Below are 21,635 nucleotides of genomic sequence, written 5' to 3'. Positions count from 1 at the left end.
ATTCAGTAACCTCTGCCAGAGAAGCCTTTCAATATCATGCACTTGTCAGATTAATTCTACACTCATTAATTCCCCCAGATTAATTCTAGATTAATTAATAATTTCTGGAAGGCAGTGGAGAGAGTAGTTTTGTCTCCAAATGAAGGCAGTGACTATCAGGATACCTAAGTTAGCCCTAGGGAAATGGTAGGTTAAGACAGAGGGTATGCAGGAATACTCTTATCCTTCTGGACCAGCGCTCTGGGGCCAGGAAAGATATTTCAGGATGCCTGATGGAATCTATTCTTAGACACCTTGGAAAAAGTTCTAGGTTAACCACCTCACTAGGGAAAGAAGCCCTGAGCACAGCAAAAAATTATTCCCTGCATTCAAGATTTACACTTCTGAAAAATCATTTTAGGCTAAGATAGCAGAAATGAAACAATTAAGAAATCAACAACCCTGCTTTCATAAAGCATTTATTTTTTTATTTGAAAACATTATACAGGCATTACATTGCCACAGCCAGTCCATATAGGTGCATGCAAATATCAAAATGGAGAAAGGTTTATTCAGCTTCTCAATGCAGGATTTGGGGTTGGGATTTTGTTTGCCTGGTTTTGGTTTTGGTTCATACTTCCATTTGCGGTGTCAAGATTAGTGTGCTTTATTATGGCATTTAACAATAAAATCCTACCCATGGGGTAAAATTCATATTTGTAGCTAGCTCAGGAATACTAAATGGTTTTCAAAAAAAAAAAAAAGGAAAGAAAACAATACTACACGCTTGTCAAAATGTTAATAGCACAAGTTAGCAATCTCTACGCTATACATTGAAACTTCTTCTTATGACACAGTGGTGCAAAATTTTCAATTGCTTGGTCTATCGTTGCGTGTTTCGAAACTTTATAGCCGGAACAAAGACAAGGTCTGTCTCCCAGTGAGGGTTTTCATCCGGTATCAGAAAATGACATCAGTCTTGCTAAGGGCTGCCCAGGGCCAGCAGTATCAGAGAGTTTCAGTTTGTTCAGGCAAGGAGCTATGCGGAGCTAGAGACGTCCTACGCAACATGGAGAGTAGCTGCCGTTAGATAGCCGAGCCTTTGCTGGTGCGCACTGAGGGCTCCGACTGCAGAACACAAGCGGGCAGAAGGAACGTTTTCCTCACCAGACCTCAGTTTTTTCAGTCAACACAGTTATTTGTAAAGCTATACTACTGTTTTCCTTCGAGGTCCATCCAGGACTAGCGCAGAGGTGCTAATCCGAGCATCCACTTTTTTTATTGGGAAATGCAGACAGCGAAGCAGCCCCGCTTTGCGCATCAAACTCCTCCTGCACGAGAAGCACAGGGGATGGTGTCTGGTAGCAGAGCGCTCACTGAAACATTCATGACTTATTCCTGTACAACAGAGCCTTTCAGAATAGCCTGGTAAAACCACCCCAGGTGGCACCTCTCAGCCACCCATGGATGGCAACCCCTTGTAAGGAGAAACTAACTCCCAGCCCCGTGACCTGGCCAGGAGCTCCCTCCTGCCCAGCTGTTTCGCAGAAGACTCTAACAAACATCTACAAGTTAGTGTCAGAAAAATGAGGAGGGGGAGGCCGAAGGACTACAAACATTTGGCTTAAAATAAATACTAATAAGGAAATTAATCAAAACAGTTATGCAAAAGGAAGGAACTGTAAACATGAAACACACACACACACAATCCTCAAGGTTCTCAGACCAACACGGGGACTAATGTTCAGAGAAAGGTATTTAATTGGTACAAAAGGTAGCAAAAAAGACTGAGATGACAGGTGCCCACCAGTGTGCCTCTGGGCACCTGAGGGAGCCATGATTGTAATCAGACCCCTTCTCCTAGGGAATGTATGAAATCCACCTTATGTCAAAGCTCTCACAGGGCTCGACCCAAGGATCTTACCCTGAAGTGTCAAGGAATCTTTCTTGTGTTTTTTATTGTTTTCATTTAGACTTTCCTTAATATCCCCAGAATACAGACCTTGTTCTTCTGTGGGAATTCAGTGGTTTTTATGTTTTGCGTTTTTTTAATCCTCAACATCATATTATTTTAATCCTCAAATCCTCAAAAAATTTAAGGAAAAAAAATTTCAGAAACATGAATGCTAAAGAGATTAAAAAAATAGAAGGCAGGAAAATAAAAATCCTACGTTTGTTAGTTTAGTACCAAGGCAACTTAACCAAAGTTTTTGGGCTAGTTTTGGGCATGATTTGGAAATATTGCAGGACCTCCCTCAGGTGCAGCAGGGTTGTGGCAGACAGCCTAAACACAGTGGGAAAAAAAATCACCTCTTCTCCACAGTAAGAATAAGATACAGCGTACTTGTGCTGTTCAAGAGCATTTTGACATTTGCCGCTTCATGTCTATTATGCATATATACACTTCTCTCAGTCTGTTTCAGGGAAGTTCCTTCTATATTAAAGCAGAACAGGACTATAAAAAATGAATGTTACCTCAGCAGAAATTCATCCTGCTTGGTTGAACTGTATGACCTTTCTAATCTCCAGTGTACAGATTGATTTTTTTTCTCCTTTTTTAAATAGAAATAGGTAAGTTGTATTTTTCAAACATGAAGGTCTACATTTTGGCTTGAAACAGTCTTTTTCAGCAGAATAACACTCAAATTCACCTTCTATGCCCGCAAGCAAAATATTCATCAACCATGCCGTAAACTCCATTTTCAGATACAACGACTGTATACTCGCTTTTACAGCACTGTTATGTGCTTCTTAAACTCCTTCTTTCTGAAGATCCTGGAGTGTTTTAAAATAACTTGGTCCCATAGCACCTCTGTGAGGTAGGTAAAATGTCATTATTCCCGTGTATACTGATTGGGAAACTCAGCCACACAGAAGGTAAGTCATGCCCAAGGATTCATGCAAAGATGTGGCAGAGTGGTGAATAAAACCAAGATCTCTCCTAGATTCCTCACCTATTGTCAGACACAGGAACACCTCATCCTCCTTAATTTTAAATTACAAATAGATAAAGAATATTGAAATAATGATTTCCTTGTACCGGGCTCTCAGAAGAGCAAACATACAGGCAAAAATGGATTTTTCATTGTGATGACTAAGATTTCCCCCATTCTGGTAAGGCTACTGAGGCAGAAGTACAGTTGTATACAGAAGTGTGGAGCACACCCTTACTATTTTCACACGTCCCCAGGAATGTAAGAAAACTGCTGAATTCTTCTGCTTGCTTCACAGTTAATGAAAAATAATTGGCTGCACCCTGACAGTAAAATGCCTTTATGCTACTGCAGCAACACCAGCAGATGGTCAGGTTTTTCTGCTCGTGAATTCCTCTCTTAATCTTCCTGATTTTTACAATCTGTGGGTTTTGGTGAAAAACTGACACATTTCTAAATAGCTATTGTTAGAATAATGAACCACGGGAAACTAAGCAAATTGGAACAGCAGAAGGCACCCTCGATGCACTAAGTATCTAAAATAAGTGCCCTGATCCACATGATATGTCATCTTTCCATGGAGAGGTACAATACATAGGAAACTAGAAAATGTGTTTTTCTTTCTACAGGTTAAAATTTCATAAAGTAAGAAATCTGTGTTGAGTCATGACTACAGAGAAACTGACTCCCTGTCACTTGATGCAGAACCTTGGCCACCAGGAAATCTGCCATGGATCATAGAGAGGTCAATGCTTGAGTACTTCACTTCTGCAAATATAGAAAGGCTAAAATGCTCGCCTTATACCTATTCCTAGAATAGAGACAGATATTGTAAGTTGTCCCTTCTCTGGATTCATGGATCAGATTACCTAGAAAGGGCAACCAGACAGATAGCACAGAGGAACTCACTGTATTTCCCTCACCAAATCCAAGTTGCTAGCAAAAATGTGTCAGGGTGTTGTCACCACGACTAACCCATCTGTTTTGTGCAAACAAACAAATTTTAGAGAGAAATTAACAGTGACTGCACAAAGTGTATTTGCTGTAAAAAGGCGATTTTTCCACAGCTGGTGTGACTTAGGCATAATATCACTCTGTGCGTGTAAAACACCCTTCTATGACCTTCTTTTTTTTTGTAATTTCATCTTATGTATTGAATATCTTTCACAGGTAGTTTGACGTTAACTGATTCCTACACAGCAGTTTGTATTGCAAACATGCTGTTCACTTTGTAAACGAGGGACTGGCATCTCCTTGCAAGGAACACCCTGGAACAATCAATTTGTGTTTGTATGAGCTTTCCTTATTTGCTACCTTGCAGCTCACCAGCGTAACTGCACCTGGTAAATACCTTTCTCTATGTACAATACAGAGATAATGGATATACGAGCTCCACTGTCAGTAGGTGATCAACAGTCCTGGGTTTAAGCAACTCTAACGTGAGGCTCCTCTTCTGTCTCCTGCCCCAGGCTGGTGTATGTCACCGAAGGCTCCATCTGGCTGGTGGCTGGCAGGTCTACAACAGGTCCGGAAGGGTTTCGAAACTGCTTGTACACCCGAGGATCCTGGGCTACGTAGGTGGATGTGGAGGAGTAGAGCATCAGCCCAACAAGGATCGTGAAGAATGACAACAAGTAAAGTCCTGAAAACTGAGCAGAAATAACAGTGGAGTCATTAGACACAGCACCAATTAACCTGAGTTCATGAAGGCCCAAAGACAGGGTTAGGCACAGATCCTTGTTTTGGCATGCGCTGCACAGAACAAACTCCCTATCATTTGGATGTTGAATTTTTATGGGAATGACTCTTTGGAAGTTGATTTACTCCCCCCAGTTCCCCTGTCCTCCATAACCAAGAGCTAACTAGTGCCTGGGGCAGGCATGTTAAGTATTGACTGGCTGGGACTGGGGAAAGCTGAGTTTTGGTCACAGACCCAAAGCTGATTATTTCATGCTTTTAGACAAGCCAGCTACTCCTCTAAGTCCAGGTTTCTCCAGCTCCAGTGTGAGGTACCATCACCTACAGTTGGTCAGACAAGCAGCGGACAAACCTGAAGTTAGTTACAACTAAACCACATGTCTGTGAAGTTAACGTGCTGTTGGAAATATAAAAATAGAATTAAATAATAATTTCAATAGGAATTAAAAAATAATAAATATACTTAAAAATATATTTTTAATAAAGTCACTTAAAAACTACCCTGTCTTCAGCTTTTCTTGCTTGTGAACAGAAAGCAGGTGCTAGAAGACTTAATGTGAGTTTGGACAGGATGAACTTCAGCTGTGAAACATGCTCTGTGTAGACATTATGAGGTTTGAAAGTACACATGGAGGACAGTTAACTGAAAGCTCAAGTACACATATTTTGGCAGACAGCTTCACTAGATCAGAGGTCAGACTAAATTTTTTGACATATACAGACTTGTGTCTGGACTAAAAATACAACACAAAGAACCTTTCTGGCAACTTATTAGCCCTTGCAGATAAAGCTAAAGGCAAAGACAGGGTTTCAAAAGCACAGACCATTGGGTACTAGCTTTAGATACTGGGTTCTGGCTACAGGGGACACAAAAATGGCTTTAAGCCCATATGACTTGTCTGCTGATCCTAGACTACGAGTTATTTCTTCATTCATGCTGTATGTGAGAAACCATGAAGGACAAATTGCACAGCCACCTTGTTGGGGATATAAATGATTTGTATTCAGTGGAACTTCCACAAGTGCCTGTATTCTGCAGCTGTCAGGAATCTGTACCTGAACACCATCAACTACCTGCAACCTGCTATTAGCTGCTCCATGAGGTACTTCAGGATTTTATGTAAAGGCATCTGCAAGTGTGTTCATTAATCCTGACTGACTCTGCTTTGATGGATGCCCCATTTGTTTCCTCTGGATCACTTAAGCACAGCACAAAATAGACAGAATGGACTATATTATCTTGAAAGTTTTTGAGTAATTCTGCTTTTTATGCTTAAAGAAATTACCATTGTGGAGAAAGCAAATTTTACTTAAGCTAAATTTGCAGTGATGTTAATTTGTTGCTGTTTCATAAACCTACAAAAGCTCCATCCAATCTCCTGCCTGAGGAAGCATTTGGCCTTTTTACTAATCCTGAGTATCTCTGAAAGCTTTGGTCATATAACCTGTGGTGGTACATCTGTGTGTGTTTCGCATATCCAATATTCATGTTTAACAGGGAAAATACCAAAATGGGGAAAGCTTTTAAAGTATCTCAGAAGGATCAGAGGGTAGGGCGAGTTTTGCTATTCATCAGCTTTTAATTGTTTTTTAACATGTATGTCACCCTCACGTGTTGTCTGACAGCAGAATTTGATGAAACCACCCAGCTGTCCCACCAGTCACAGAGACACTGTCGAGCCTCACCCTGCGTCTGCTGAAGGATTCCTTCCATGAGACACAGCTCTGATAGGTCTGTTTAAGCCTAGGTCTCCCCCACGTGGCAATCAAACACAAGTCAATAATTACGAAGAAACTTCTGGTTGATTTTTCCCCCTCCATTTTCAGTACAATTTTCTTCTCAGCACTTTCTTCCCCTCTTTCACTTTGTATTTGAACTCAAGTATCACTTGGCAGCAGTGAAGTTGACTAAGCTCAAGCAAATCTCAGGAGCCAAATGCATCTAGTTTCCCATCCCTAGTTTCCCACTGTCCCTCATTCCCACCTTATGCTTGAATTTCTCACCCCAGCCAGCCAATTGGCTTGGCCCACTGCATAGCCAGAGTGCCAGCCAGATCTGTGATTGCCTTGTGTCCTGCTGTGAGGAATCTGTGGGGCTTCCAGCAGCTAAATGTGCTTTTTTTCTTGTTCTAGGAGCTGCCCAGACAAAATATATTTATTTTTGCTTTGGTTCATGGCTCCAGCTCTATCATATCCCCCTCCTCCTGGCCATACAGCTCATTCCTCTCTCAGGGGCTTCCTGCCAGTGGGTTCTTTTGGCCAATAATATTCTTTCCATGGTAGTGTCCTCCCTTGTGGCAGCTCTCCAGTCTGGGAGAAAGGGTTTGGGCATAGCTTGGAGAAATCTAAACAAAGGTCTGTGAAACATTTGTCCTTGGTATCTATGCACAGCTAGTTCAAAGAGACCTGCACTCTGACAGTCCTATGACAATTCCTTCCTTTTTACCTTCCTTAGAAATAAGGTTCAGGCTGAATTCATTTGTGCAGCAGCTCTCTGCAACACTGAAGTAGAAGGGTAGTCAGTGAGGTTAATATAGGAATACATACTGAAGTATATGGCAAATCTGTTTTTTTGTCAATACGCTGTCAGACTCATCCAAACCCCTTTGAAACAAATGGACATTTTCCTCCTATTAAAACAGCAGTGAATCCATCAGTGCAATGGAAAGATGCAGACTTAGTTCCCCAGATACAAGATTTATTCATCACTGTACTATGCTACTCACACTGCAGCTGAAATCTGCTGAAATTCCAGCTGAAATTTATGGAAGATAAGATTTCCAGGCACACTCTACTGCTATGTAGGTTTTAGAGGTTTTTTTAATCTTGATCTGCAAACCTCATCTACTGAGATTTGCTATTAATAGACAGGAAAAAGAAACAGATTCAAAAACAGCAGAAAGAGCTATTCCTAAGAAATGAAGTGAGGGAAGATCACTTTTCATTGCCACTCTCTACACAACTGCAGTACCAAACTGTAGATTCTTGGGAAGTATGTAATTCCTCTCTGCCTAAAAAGCTACTCGAGAATGATATTGCGCTTCATTTTACTGAATTATCTTTTTCTATAGAAATATATTTCCTCTAAGAAAAAATATTTTTAAAATATCCAGATTTGTATGCCTCTCCAAATCCTTCCCTCCATTCTGTGCAGGATAACTGTGAGTTGTTCAAAGAGTAACATGGTCAAGGGAAACTGTTAGCTCAGATTAGCTAATGAGTGTCACACCCCCTAAACAGACTACAAGTCAACTCATGTTTCTGTATCATTAGTTTGCTATGGATTTAATATCTACACATATAGGTACACATGTATATAAACTTGCTTATCCATGGAGCTTATTTGAGACACCAGATGACTTTGTGGTGGGGTCAGTGATCTAAAACTCTTGAGTCCCTGGATTTGATTTTCAACCTGTGAATTTATTTTGTGAATCACAATGATTTAGATGATCCCCAGTTTCTTACCCATTTAAAAGAGATAATAACACTTGGTTACTGAATAAAGATGAGTTTACAGAATAAAAATGGGGAATAGGGATCCTCTGAGGAGACGGCAGAGATCTACTTTGCAGGGAAAGCGCCTTACAACATTTCAGATTTCATGACTGACATGAAAAGTATCTGCCAAAGTTTTTTAAACAGCATATCTGCTGTTTAAATATCCATATCTGCTCTGCTCTGACATCTGCATATCTATAAATGCTTCCCCAATCAATAGTATTCAATATAGAACATATAAGGATATTCTTAAATGTTAAAAAACTATGAAAACACACAAAAAAACCTTCTCTAGCCACCATTTAGTACCGATGGTGAAAATGGCCTACATTAAACTAACATTACCTTTCAGCATGTGAAAGGCACGTCTTTGGTGCCTGTCAATTTGAAGATAAGACACACAAAGCAAAGCCTAGACAAACATAACCAGATAACAAGATTTGGTCAGCCAATCAAAACAAGCAGTGATTCTGGTGAGTGAACATTTCTGGTATTTATCTGAGCTGTTCATTAGGAACCAGTGCTTGAATGGACCTGCTCAGGCAGGTTCAGCAGATGAGCTTTCGGAACCTGGTGGCTTGACTGCAGCAATGGTGGCCTCACTCCAGTACGTCCAGCTGCAGAACCCCACCAGGAAAACCACTGCAGCAGAAAGGTCCAGCTGATCACAGCAAATATAAGGTAAAATTACTCTTTCTGTTATCTATGCACAAAGTCTTTGATGTCAAAAAAGAAAGGAACCCAAACATATCTGCAGTGCTACATACAAGTGTAGATGAAGTTTACAAAACAAATTTAGCTTATATCTATAACATTTTTGTTGCAAGCCAATCAAAATTACAAGGAAGTCAAGCATCACAAGGTTCCTAAAATAAAGTATAAAGGAACCTGAAAACTTAGTATTTTTAAAAATCCTGAATAAACTATTATACCTTTCAAAATTTACTCCCTACCAGTTTTTATCCTCTACTTTTTACTGTCTGTCCATGTGAAACTTGTCTTTCATATATCCTTAAATCACAATGGGTAAAACGTTTCTACTATTTCCTCTTGAGACTGTTATGCTTTAAAGTAATCCACTTGGAAAGGTGGGAGAAAAGGAAGCTTCTTAATGGGGAAATGAGTGCATCTGATTTCATTGTCTTGATCAGTGATTAGACAGTAACAGAAGAAGAAAAAATTAGAAAGGAAACTGTTTAGAAGGTAGTAGATTCATGCCTTGGTCTGGAGAGAGCTAGCCATTCTTCAGTACACTGGTCATGAATTTAGAAGGGAAAGCCCAGAGAAACAGCATGGAAAAATCACATCTAGGAAAGGCTGTGCTGACTGTGTCCTGCCAAGGGAATCTGCAGACAAGTAGTTCTGGCTGTCACAGATGTCCATGTCCATGTTACCACTGACACCATGGCAAAACAGTATCCAAAGTGACAAAATGAGACTGCGGAAAACCCCACACAGACAATGAACTTCAATGATTTGCTAACTTTGGGTTTTCGCTCAGCCATCATGATAATGATCTTGAACATTATTACAATGGTTATGAAAATGCAAATTCTGTTTTACTCAGTCCATTGAACTGGAAATAGTTGCAGGAGCAGACTATTTGAGCTGCAGCACTTCAGCACCATTTGTATTTCAAAACAGAAGCCACACACTGAATCTCTTGGTAGGTAGTATGAACCCCAGCTTCTATCCTATGGCAACCCAACTGTGCTTTTCAAATCTTTAAAAAGTTTTTTTTGTTAAATTACTAACAGAAAAATTATAATTGCGATGTTTCTTATATTCAGTGCTAAAGTATGAAATGGAATAACTACCTTTTTCTCTACCTCATCTGGCAGTTCCTCACATCTTTGCATAAATGAATAAAGAAATCAGGTCAATTAATTCAAGTTTAAATCTCAGAGAAAAGTGACCTCCTCAGAATCACACTGATGAAGAAGGGTAAAAACATACATATCAAGTGAAATTCATCTAGTTCCATATTTCTGCTGGTACCATCCATGCTCTCCAGACAGGCAGTTCCCACCACCTTCTTCTTTCCCATCAGTGGGTCTGTGCAGTACAGTGAACTCTGCTTTCCAGACTAATTCAGTTTGTAGCATACGCTGCACAGCCCATCAAAGCTAAGGCCAATAGGTGTTCTTTCACTGACTTATGGCTTTTTCCCCCGGGTAATTTCACACATGAATACCTGAGCAGGCTGAGTGAAGGGAGTTAAACCAAATTTCTCTCATTATCTTTAATATAGCAAACAGACATTTCCACTCTGTTTGATAAATTGATCGAGAGGCTGAGCGTCTTTCTACAATTTTCTGTTTTTGCCTCCAGTATAGCAAACCAAGCTCTCTGTGACCAAGTGCAGAAGTTGCACCGTGGGATGCACACACTCTCCAGCCAGCAGCAGTACCAGAAGGCTGAGGGCTCTGAGAACTAGGAATTCACACAGTGCTTTCATGTGCATGGCTGGATGTTACAGCCGTATTACTTTATTAATAGCAACAGGAGCCAGCATCCTAGTCATAGCTCACAGTGCTCTTTGGTGACTGCCTTGGATCACACCCACAAGGATCTGACTGAGTCTGTCTTGGATCAGCATTGTGACTTAAACTATTGCTGACTATTTTTGTCCCAGCCTACGAGGAAGATACCTCTTTGGGATTCAGAGCTTGATCTGCTCATCAACCGAAACCGAAGCAACCTCCAACAGTGAAACAGCGCATATTATAACCCCAAATGGCACCATACACCAGAAGGGCTGCTGTGAGTTTTCCAGACTGCATTGAAGCAGACAAAACGAATCCATCTGAACCTTTATGTGTCCTGCCAGTTCTCTAAGTTTTTAAGAAATTGCCAAAAGGACCCAAACCACTGAGGTATGGTTTAGAATGCCTTCCCTGCTCACCAGCTGCAGAAGCTGGAATGTCTGAACAGAAATGTTGTTTCTCTTGCTGAGAAGGGCACCAAGGAGTGCTGGACAACTTCAGTAATGATGATAACTTCTGGACAGCAATACTGTCCACTACCAGCAGGATTGTGTTATCTTCACACTTGAATGACTTCCAGCTATTTCTTAGGCGAACTATGAGGATAAAGTTTTAAGTGATGACTTAAAGTCCTATCTTGCCCTCTGAGAACAACTGGAATGAAAAGTGAAGAGTGTAGCTAGTTCCTCCACATCTTTGATCATCATTGAATGAAGGAGGTTTGTCTCAACACATCACTCGTGCCAGCAGAACCCAAGGCAAGAAGTTTCTGATTTGTCTGAATGACAGTGAAAACCTAACACTGCCCTCGTTGCCATTGTGTGAAAACAAAGAAGCCAAAGCAAGTTTCTCCTATCATTTCATGCATGGCAGAAAGCACATACTTCTCAATTCTTGATGCTTGCTTGCACCCTCAATATGATCTAACTCTGATGAAATGCTGTCCATTACTATGGCTTATGCTGAATTGCAAATATTGCATAGAAACCATGATGACAAGGAATCAGATGACACATTTTCTGTATCTTCATGTTGATTCTGTTCTACTGCTTGCATGTTTAACTCCATGTAAACTCCATGTATATTTTGTGCTTTCTGACCTACAGCAGCACCCTCCTTTTCAGTTCTTGCATGATATTTGCTGGTGGGCACAGTTTAATTGTTAAAACAGTGGTCAGTGGGAAACTCCTAAGCTATCTTACCTTTTAGATCCTGATGTTATCTACAGGGGAGAAGAATGAGGAGGGTTTACTGGAAAACTGCCACCATGAATTCTGTTAAAATTTAGGAAACTTTAAATAAATTTCCTGGAATTCTTTGGTGGAATGAAACAAACTTATGGAGAAAACTGATAGCATTTTGGGAAAAATCTCTGAGCTTGACACAGGCAGCAGTAAGGCAAAGACTGACTTTGCACAAAGCTGCATGATTTCAAGCTTCTCAAATGGCATCCTTAGAAAACGTTAACAACAGCCTGTCCTTTCTAAATACATGCCCAATAGGGCAAAATGTTTGTGTGAAATGGCTTATCTTCCTTCCCTGGGTGCCAGGAGAGATGGGAATGCTGCTTTCTCTTCTGTTTCCCTTTGTTGCCTCTGACATCAGACATGGAGAAAAAATGAGCCTGTGTTCAGAACCCCTGCAGTACCAGCAGTCTGTCTAATTAAAAAGTGCAAGGTAGAATGAGTCCTGCAATCTGTTTTAATCTTATGTGTGTAGGAAAGAGATTTTCCTGTGAAGTTAAAACACTTCCATTACATTACTCTAATTTCCTGTGAGCATCCTTACTGTGGCAGAAGGAGGCTTCATTTCTGGTTATTTTATATCAATTGCTTGTCAAGAATGTGGTAAAGGACCTATCCTTTCAGATGTTCTTAACACAAAAAGGAGGGGCACAACAAAAAAACTTATAAAATTAATTTTTCTTCCCCACTTTTACCTTTCTTTGTTGGTTTGCTCTATCAGCTGCCAGTTGCCATGTGTCTTTTTGGGTTTGTGTGCAAGTATTTCACATAGTAGCAGCTGTCTGCTGTAACTGATTCTCTATTACTGTACATGAGGCTAATTGTGTTCAGTGTGTTCAAAACCACGCTTGTAATAACAGATTCATCTTGGATTCTTTGTTTATATTTTTCTGCTGAATCTAACAATACATTCCTGCAGAAATTCCTTCCCAAACGGTGTTCTTTTCTCCTGACAATACAAATGGGGAGCACTCCTGCCTTGAGAAACAAGGGATTTGCAGCTGCAGTTACTCTTGCCACAAGTGACCACACCAGCTGTGTGGAGGGAGTGTGACTCGGCTGTTTCATGTCAGGGCTCTCTGTAGTGTGACACATTTGCTGCTGGCAATGAGAGGCCAAACTTCAGGGACTCCAAGAGCTCTCAATTGAGTCGACTCTCATGGCATGAGGGAATCAGAATGGAGAGCATGTCCTAAGCTGTCAATCCAACCCCCCATTACTGCTTACAATCAGATCACATATTCTGTCTGGCAAATCTTCTCATGCAAGCATTATTAGGGCTTTTTTCACTTCCCACTAACCTATTTGAAATAATCCTGGAACCTCCCTGCTATGATAGCCAAAAAAATCCCCCTAATTTCTATACATTCTGTTTCCACCTGTATATTCTTGTATCATTAGATCAAATAATTCTCATTTTCTCCTTGTGAATTTATAGATTAATTCATATATATTAAAGTTCCATAGTGCCTCCCAACCCACCAAAGCTATGTTACATACAATAAAGATTTTTTAGGGATCTGCATATTCAGTACATTGTTAGGGGCCACATAGTTACTCTGTCAAGGCTTTGGAGCAGATAAGAGAAAAAGCTCTGTTTTGGTGCTCTTGAGCTGACAGAAAAAAAAAGCCCTGTAACTGCAGCCAGAGAAGTGCTGTCCCTGAGATGGTAAGTTCTCCTGTCCTATGGCATTAGCACTTCTCCATCAATACCAGAAATACCTAGACAGCCTCATTTGGAAACAGCTTTGTCCCAACCGTGCTCAAATTCTTCCCATCTGTTGCCACAGACACTGCCTCGCACTTTGTGCTTCACAGCATTTCTCAATGTCAGCCAGTTCCAGTTGCCTGATTATTCTAATTCTTCTTCCTACTGAGGGTGCCAAATCTATTACTACAGTCCCTACACAAAATTGGTCTTCAGACCAACTCTTTGGGACCTCCATCAGCCAGTTCCTTCAAGCATGCTGTTTCTCTCAGCACATTGCCTTGTCCTTTATCCCCATCAGCCAGTTTCTCACCTGCCTTCCAATCTTTACATCACTAATCTTGTTCTTTAGCTTAACTGATAATTTTGTGTACTGCACTGTTCAAAAGCCTTGCACAGCAGATCTATCATTTGACTTTTCCCTATAAAAATCTGTTAAATTATCAGACAGACATCAGATTTAGATGGGATTATTTGTCTTCTGTGAACCTGCTTGCATTTCATCCAATTTTCCATTTATCTCCATGTCCCTAATTATGTCTACTTTTGATTTTATTTTCTACTCCATATCAAATTTGAAGTATTCAGATTATCATGTTGTGTTTCTACTTCTGACATAGTAATTTCCATTTCTTTTAAATATGGTGCATTGTCTTCACATTTAACTCTCATCCTTACTGAATATGACAGAAGGTCCCAATTTTGTTTTGGCGTCAAGCGAGAGGTTGTTCAGTTTTGGCCTCCACTGCCCTTGCACAGCAAAACTATTTCTTCTCTTAATATGTAAGAAGAACTTTATGCTGCTTATTTCATTTTCTTCTTCATTGCCAAGCTTGGCTTATCTTTTACAGTAATTAGTAAAAATTTCACTCTTTCCCTTTTTTACCTGCACAGTATTAGTTTTCTTTTGAGATTCCTTGTTTTCTGTTTATTTCTAACAATTTTTTAAGCAGATGGTTTGTCCAGTTACATCTGAAGTTCTTCCCTACAAGTCATCCTCTTGTCCTTAAGATATAAAATTAAGATTACTATAAATTAAAGCTATTAAAAAACCCCTTCAGATACATTATGAGCCTTTTTAACAGTGTTCCTTGATAAACTTAACTCGTGTAGGTGGTGGGAAATTCCAGTTTAGTCCAGCTAATAAAATTGCTTGTCAGCAGTGCTGATGTCAAGCATCTATCCCATATCATGGGTTTGAAAGCTTCCAGTTTAGTGGGAAGGGGGAGTTTAGACAAAAAGAAGATGATTTTTGTAGATGTTCTAGAATCTAATAAAATACTCCATTGCTTAGATTGAAAGCATGTAAAAGTGATGTTTTCTAACTGATATTTTGTTTGTGTGTTGATCCATTCCTCCTCCATTCTGGTAGGAAAGAGAAGCTGATGAGGATGTTTTAACCCTGTGTGTCTCTAGCATTCACTGATTTGGCTGGTAGGAGGCACAGGTGGGATAAACACTTCAATCCAGTTGTATACCAAAACAGATTTTACATATGTTCTTTCCTCATAGACCATGACATAATTTGTAGGCCACACAAATTCTTTGCACACTTCCTAAATATTCTACCTTCTTTTATGGTCATTTCTTGAAATAAGGTTTACTCAGTTCCATAACAAATCTCAAAATTTATAATGAAATTATTGCATTTAACCTTTAGTATTTTTTTTCCAAGATGGTTCTGTCTACATCTCTGAGGAACTTCTAGTCTTTGTTTTCCTGTGCAAAGGTGAAAACAGCATCCAATTCAAAGAATCATAATTTCAAAATATTTTAGATTTTTAGTAGCTGAGCCTTGTTTAAGCTTTTGAATGCATCTGCTGCCTTGCTAATTCACGACTTTTTTTTTGGCTTTCTCTTGTGGGTTGCAAATTACTGCTGAGCTTTGTAACTCAACACATTCATTGTAATCCCTTGTCTTCAAAAATATTCTTGTCTTGGGAAAAGCTGAGGTTTTTATTTATGCTGATTTTTTTCCTCCACAAGTAATTACGAAACAGCCTCTTGGTCTTTGCTTTCATATTCACGGAGCATCACTTAGAAAAGTGTGCCGTCAGTAAGATCCATCTCTTTAGATAGGATGACTTCATTATGTTTTTTCTGTCTGTGCTTTTTCTTGTGATAAAGCAAAAGAAAGTAATTTGCTACAATATTTTTTTCTCTTTGCAGTTTGCAATCCATTTTCTGGTTCTTTGATATTGTGCATCTTTATTGCTGTCATCCTTTTCCAGCCAATATTCACCTTTAAAATCAATATGGTTTTGTTGAAGATTTATCATCCAAGAGTTAATTCCAATTTAACAGGAAGAGTTCCCCTAATATGTTTGAACTCTCATCTTGGGTAGGAGTTAAAAGCTATTTACTTCCTTCAGATTGTAACAATTACACATCACAATGTACTCTTGTGGTATACTTAAGAGATCTCTGAATGATTCCCTAATAATTTCTCCACTAATTCCATAAATTTTACATTTTAACACTTGACATATGCAGGAAGGTGTGACACTCAGAAAGATGTGATTCAGAAGTTACCCACAATAAAAAGGGGGTAGTGGTGGTGTTTGCTTTGGAGGGTTCTAAGATCAAGATGTGTTCACTTAGCATTTCTGTTTTGACAATTAGGCATTTCCAACAAAAATGCATTTTCCTAGGAAGCTTCAAATCAGTTCTGCTCTGTGCATTCTTTTAAAATGCGACCAAATGAAAAAATCCAAAGCTAAAAGCACTGAAAACAAGCTAAAATCTTGACATTTATGATGAGCTAGTGTCTGAAAAAATAATCTTAAATCAAAGCTTTTATCATAACTTCTGCAATACGAATGCCACATCATTTACACCCTTCTTGATGACTTCCAAGGAGTGAGCATCCATGTTTCACTATTCATGCTTTGCAGCTAATGAATCTATTGCAAGATAGCACTGTCAAAGGAAGACATCCTTTTAAAAATGCAGTATTTTGAAAAAGCTGCCATATCTGTGCTGTGTTGTTAAAAATCTGTCAGGCTGTGCAACATCTTGGTGGGAGGCATTTAGTTTTCCAGCTTCTACTCTCTTCTGTCATTTTACTTCATAGCTTTTTTATTGCATGTCATCCTGCACCATCACAAAAAGGGTGAGTGGATGGGGCCCTTTCTGTCACAGGAATTTGTGTGACCAAAGACACACCTAACTCCTTTCCAAATCAAGGCAGCCCTTTAAATACAGACACCTTACAGTATTCCAGTCGACTATAATTTTGGGGAGGAAATTCAAATACCTAACCAATGAAATAAATTAAAATAAATTTGAAAACAATGCTGCTTAGATGAAAGGCATGTAGACAGTACAGCTTCATGGGAGCAGAGGTATTGAGAGAGACTCTCACTGTAAGAAATTGAATACTTTGGAAAAGGAAACATGAAGATAGGTTTTTGCACATTATCAATGACATAAAGAACTAGCAACATGTCTTACCCTCATTATTATCACAGGCTTAGAAGCATTCACAAGGATAAAAGCCCTGTGTGATTAAATTCCGTTAAAATAGAAAGTTTATGGATCAAGCAGCTTGCGTACCAGATTTTATCAGGAAAATACTTTTAAGTGTATGACTGAGAAAGTGATAGTGCAAAACCCAGTTTTTTAGCCTGCACTGCCTGCTTCACTAGAAATAATGATGCACCACTGATAGTACCACTGACAACACCACTGTAGAAGTTTAAAATAGGTAGGTTTTAATTCCCTAACAAGTGCAAGCAAAGATCTTACTGACTTCAGCTTATACTTTCAGGGAAGTTTAAAAAAAAAAGGTGAGAATATAAACTGAAGTGTTTTCTCAGTTAGGTCAGAGAAGTCTCTCAGATGTTTATGGATGGCTGCCAAATAAAAATCAAAGTAATAAACAATCCTCCCCCAAACCAAACCATTTTTATTTAACTTCTGCCATCAAACCACAGACTTTGTATCCATCCTGCTCCAACAAAATCCAGGACTGCCTGAAGCATATAGAGTCAAGGTCAAAAATAAAGTTTCATCTGCATAGGCATGAAAATACATATATTTTTTAAAGATGATTCCTTGAGTGGCAGGCTTTCCTAATTTAGAAAAATGAACTGAAGCACACCAAAGACAGAAGAAAAAAATCACACTGTCTTCAATAAATATTTCTAGCAAGGGTCAAATTTTCACCACAGTGAAGACTATGTAAATCCCAAATTCACAGGCACTGCTTAGGATCTTTGCTGGCAAAAAAAAGAACCTGGAACCCCCTTTCCCCAACTTTCACCCTCTCTTCTCCATCCAGAAAAACCCCAGTCTTCATGGCTTGTTCTTGATAATGAGAAGACTTTCATCTGCTCTCTCCATTGGATGGATGCTGCTAGAATTAGCATTGCAAAGTAATTTTTAGAAACATCACTGAGTATCAGCAAATGAGGTTTCAACTAGCATAACTTCAGATTTCTGGTCCTGGAAGGATTTGAAAATCATGTTGATCAGTGTATCCAAGTCCTTTGTCACAGATAATCTCTGAGATTCTGAATCAAGATACTTGACTTCCCTGATTCATTATGAAATACATGTATTTTCTTCAATTGGGAATTGTTACTATAGCCAGAAATCCTGAATTTTTATAGCTGCATCTTGGATGAAGTCATGAATGAATTTGCCAAGGCATAATATAATTGATTTATGCTTGGCTTGCTAGGTAAAGATATAATATAGTGTGACTCAACCTGCTAGTCCAGAACGCAATCAGTATTCATGCTCTAGCTGCTGGAAAATATAAAATAAACTACTTAGATTATTTAGTGAGAACCTAATTTGCTTAGAATGACTGAAGACAACATAGAGCTTGCAAAGGAAAAGTAGTAAGTCTAGAAGTTCACATAACAAAAGAGCTGAGACTAAAATGTAAAAAAGAATACTCCTAATAAAAAATGCCCCTGTATTTATACAAAAGTTCTAACTCTGAGCACCTAGAGAGGTGGCCCTGAATTTTTTTAGCACCACAGATGTCCATGTATCCATAACAAAGAATGGCCAAAGACAGTCCTGTTACTTGTGCTAAAGAAGAAGACAAAAGGAGAACAGACAACTAGAAAAGTTTTGAACATAAAAATTGTATAACACATATCAATATGGTGAGAATTAAAAAAAAAAAATAAAAAATTGAAGATATGGTGGTGTATATTTAAATGCTTTGACAGTGGTGGATATTCAGCTATCAAAGAGGCCAGACACATTTCTCCATCCACTGGAGTATTTGAAATTATTGATTACAGAAGAATTAAAAAGACAGCTTTTATTTGCGGCATGCAAGAACTTTTAAGAATGATTACAAACCATTAATCTATCTCCAGTTGAAAGCTATATATTTTTACATTTTAATACAATAAAATCTTGAACAATTAACATCTTGAATGACACATACATCACCAGAATTGTGTTGAGCTAACAGGCTGAATTTCCAGCTTCCATGGGCCTGGGAAGTGTTCAGTGTGCTAAGAAGCTGCCTGCATGTGGGGTAAGACTAGAGGTGCAGCTGTTTATAAACTCACTCATGTCCCACATGCAATGATGTTTCGAGGCTGTACTATATAAAAATGAAATGCTAATGAATCAAAACACTTCAAAGACAATCTTCTCTTCAGTTTGGCTTCAAAAGCTCTAAATCTCAGTTAAACTAATTTCCTGCATTTTCCACGGATTTTCATAGACCTACTGCTATAGGTGCAATAAACCTGTCTGGTGATAAAAGTAGCAGCACAGGGAAAAATCACAACTGTTTCTTGAAAGCCTCATAAAATGATATTCTGCAAGGGACACTAAGCCACTCAGTTGATCCTACTTCAGCATAAACCCATTTGCTTCCCAGTGAAGTGGGGCTGTGCCCATTGGCCAGTGCAGAAAAAAAGCAGGAGTTGCAGGAGATGTGCAGCTGGGCAAGGAATGAAACAGATCTTTAAAAGCTAAGAAACATGCAACTGTACACACTCCTAAAAGGGGAATTAATTCAGATCACTTCATGCCAACATATTAGACCTCATTATTGAGTGCAAGTCACACATTTCACAGTTCTGCTTCCTCAGATAAAATGACACCTGATAACAAACCATAAAGAAAAGGAGGAGGTCATCTCACTGTGGATAAAAACATGGTAACTAAAGAAGAAACCAAATAACTAAGTGGTCTTTTAAATCTACATGATCTTTGCATATAGCTTCTCGTTTCAAATTTCATCTGCAATGTGAGTTTGAAAGGTGTGAAAGGAGACACTGACAGCTTGAGAAGTTGATGCTGCATTTCAGGTAAAGGTCCTTTCACAAAGCCCTGATAAAGGTCTTCTCCTTATCAACACTTCAGCTGGGAAGAGCAAAGGAGAGACCCGTGAGTTGTATGGATCGCAAGATGAGTATAAATTACAGAAGAAATGCAGTGATGAAAAATGCCAGTGGCTGGCTTGCTATCTATGGGGTAACTGGCCTCCTAGAGAAACAGTAAAAAGAATTGCACCAGGTGCTGGAGGAATCAGGACCTCAAGCTGAAGGGGCTGTCTCAGGGAGGATGAAATCCAACCAGATGAGGTGCAGAGAAGGGCTTGCTCTGATTAGTGAACTAAGGGCTGAGAGACAATATAATTCCTCTCTACTGATGTACCAGTGGAGTAAAATGCCATGGAAATGGGCATTCTTGCTGCTAATGGATATTCTAATGGTAAAAAGATGAATGGAGCAAAATGAGGCACAAGTAAATTTATGCTGGAAATAAGGAGGTTTGTAACTGTTGGAGAAGTAATCTTCTGAAAGTCTCCTAAAGACAGCAGTGGAGGTAAAAAACTTGAACAGATTTAAGTAACTGTCTGATAAGTGTTTCTGAAAGCAACAGCATGATACATACAGTAACCATAGGAAAATGAGATTTTCAGTTTTCTAATAATTAGAGTAAGGGGAAGAGGAGACCATCAGTTACTTCAAGTGTGGAACTCAACCAGTTTATCACATGTTGAGATGGATACTTTCAACAAGGAAACCTTTCAGTTCTAAGCCTTCTACTCTTGAGCATTTTTCCCATAAAGGTCTTGAAGGGAGAACAAGATGCCATTATGGATGGGAGCAGAAACACACTTGCTGTAGAAAGATGGGGGTCAGTAAAGGTGAAAATTCTGCCTTCCTGGCTCTGCTAATGTATCCAACAATTAGACACAGGGAAGAAATTAAACCTTTAATGCACCTTTTGCCTTTCAGGTGTCTGAACTTTAAAGTTTGTGTTTGAAAAATTGTCTTTATTGTCAGGTTTGAGCAATGCTGAGCAAAGAGCTGTCCAACCTCTGCTGCCTTTTGAGCCTTTCCCTTTATTGGAGTTTCATTTTGCTAGTATACCAGCACCACTGTTTTCAGAATAACATTTGCCTTTCACTGAGCAATTTAGTAATTTTTCTTAGAAACAGTGGACTAACATGACTAAATATATTTGTCTGTGGGTATCAAATAATATTATTAACAGGAGATAGCAGTTTTCAGATAACACCTAAAGTTAAACACCTTAACACTTTGGATTTGAAGCGTGAGGCAGAAAGAAGGAGAAACGATATCACCATGAGACAGAGCTGCAAAGCAGCAGGCAACCCCTACACTGTGTTTTCAGTCAAATTTTTGTTTCTATTCTTGTTTTCCTACTGCCTACAAAATTCTCAAGGCCACAAAAGCAAAATAAAAGACTGCAGTGACAAAGTGTGTTGGACTCTGAAGACTTGAACTGTCACTGTCTCATTCAGATTCATTCAGGTACTATTACTATAACAAAATCTGATTTGAGTTGATTAGACACTCAAAATTCAAAGTCTTTCTTTTGTCTAACACTTCTAGTACAATTTAGCTAACAAGTAACCTCCCTCCTATGAATAAATGATAATAGAAAGCAATTGCTTCCAGCACTGCAATATTATTTTCACAGGATGGACACTGTGGGGAGATACTGGTGAATAATGAGGTGCCATTCCTCATAACTGGAGGTCAAATATGGTCCTGTACAACATAGTGTTTTGAATATTAGGGGACCTGGGAGGTCAAAGTTTAACTTCAACACAAATACACTGCACATTTTGGCA

At 39.1% G+C, this 21,635-nt stretch overlaps 1 protein-coding gene across 1 annotated transcript in view; it reads right to left on the bottom strand.

Annotated features, from left to right (window-relative positions):
- Positions 1-440: 440 nt before the first annotated feature.
- Positions 441-21,635, bottom strand: part of SLC35F1 (solute carrier family 35 member F1) — a 236,365-nt gene continuing 215,170 nt past the window's right edge. The window contains exon 8 of the mRNA XM_058836760.1: positions 441-4,561. Within this exon, the coding sequence (XP_058692743.1) occupies positions 4,337-4,561 (225 nt within the window). The 3' untranslated portion in view covers positions 441-4,336. The remainder of the gene's footprint in view (positions 4,562-21,635) is intronic.

This window comes from Poecile atricapillus, chromosome 3, assembly GCF_030490865.1.
Source record: "Poecile atricapillus isolate bPoeAtr1 chromosome 3, bPoeAtr1.hap1, whole genome shotgun sequence".
In the NCBI taxonomy this organism is placed as follows: Eukaryota; Metazoa; Chordata; class Aves; order Passeriformes; family Paridae; genus Poecile; species Poecile atricapillus.
The sequence above is the reverse complement of the archived record's forward strand: the minus strand, read 5'-3'. Positions and strand labels throughout refer to the sequence as shown.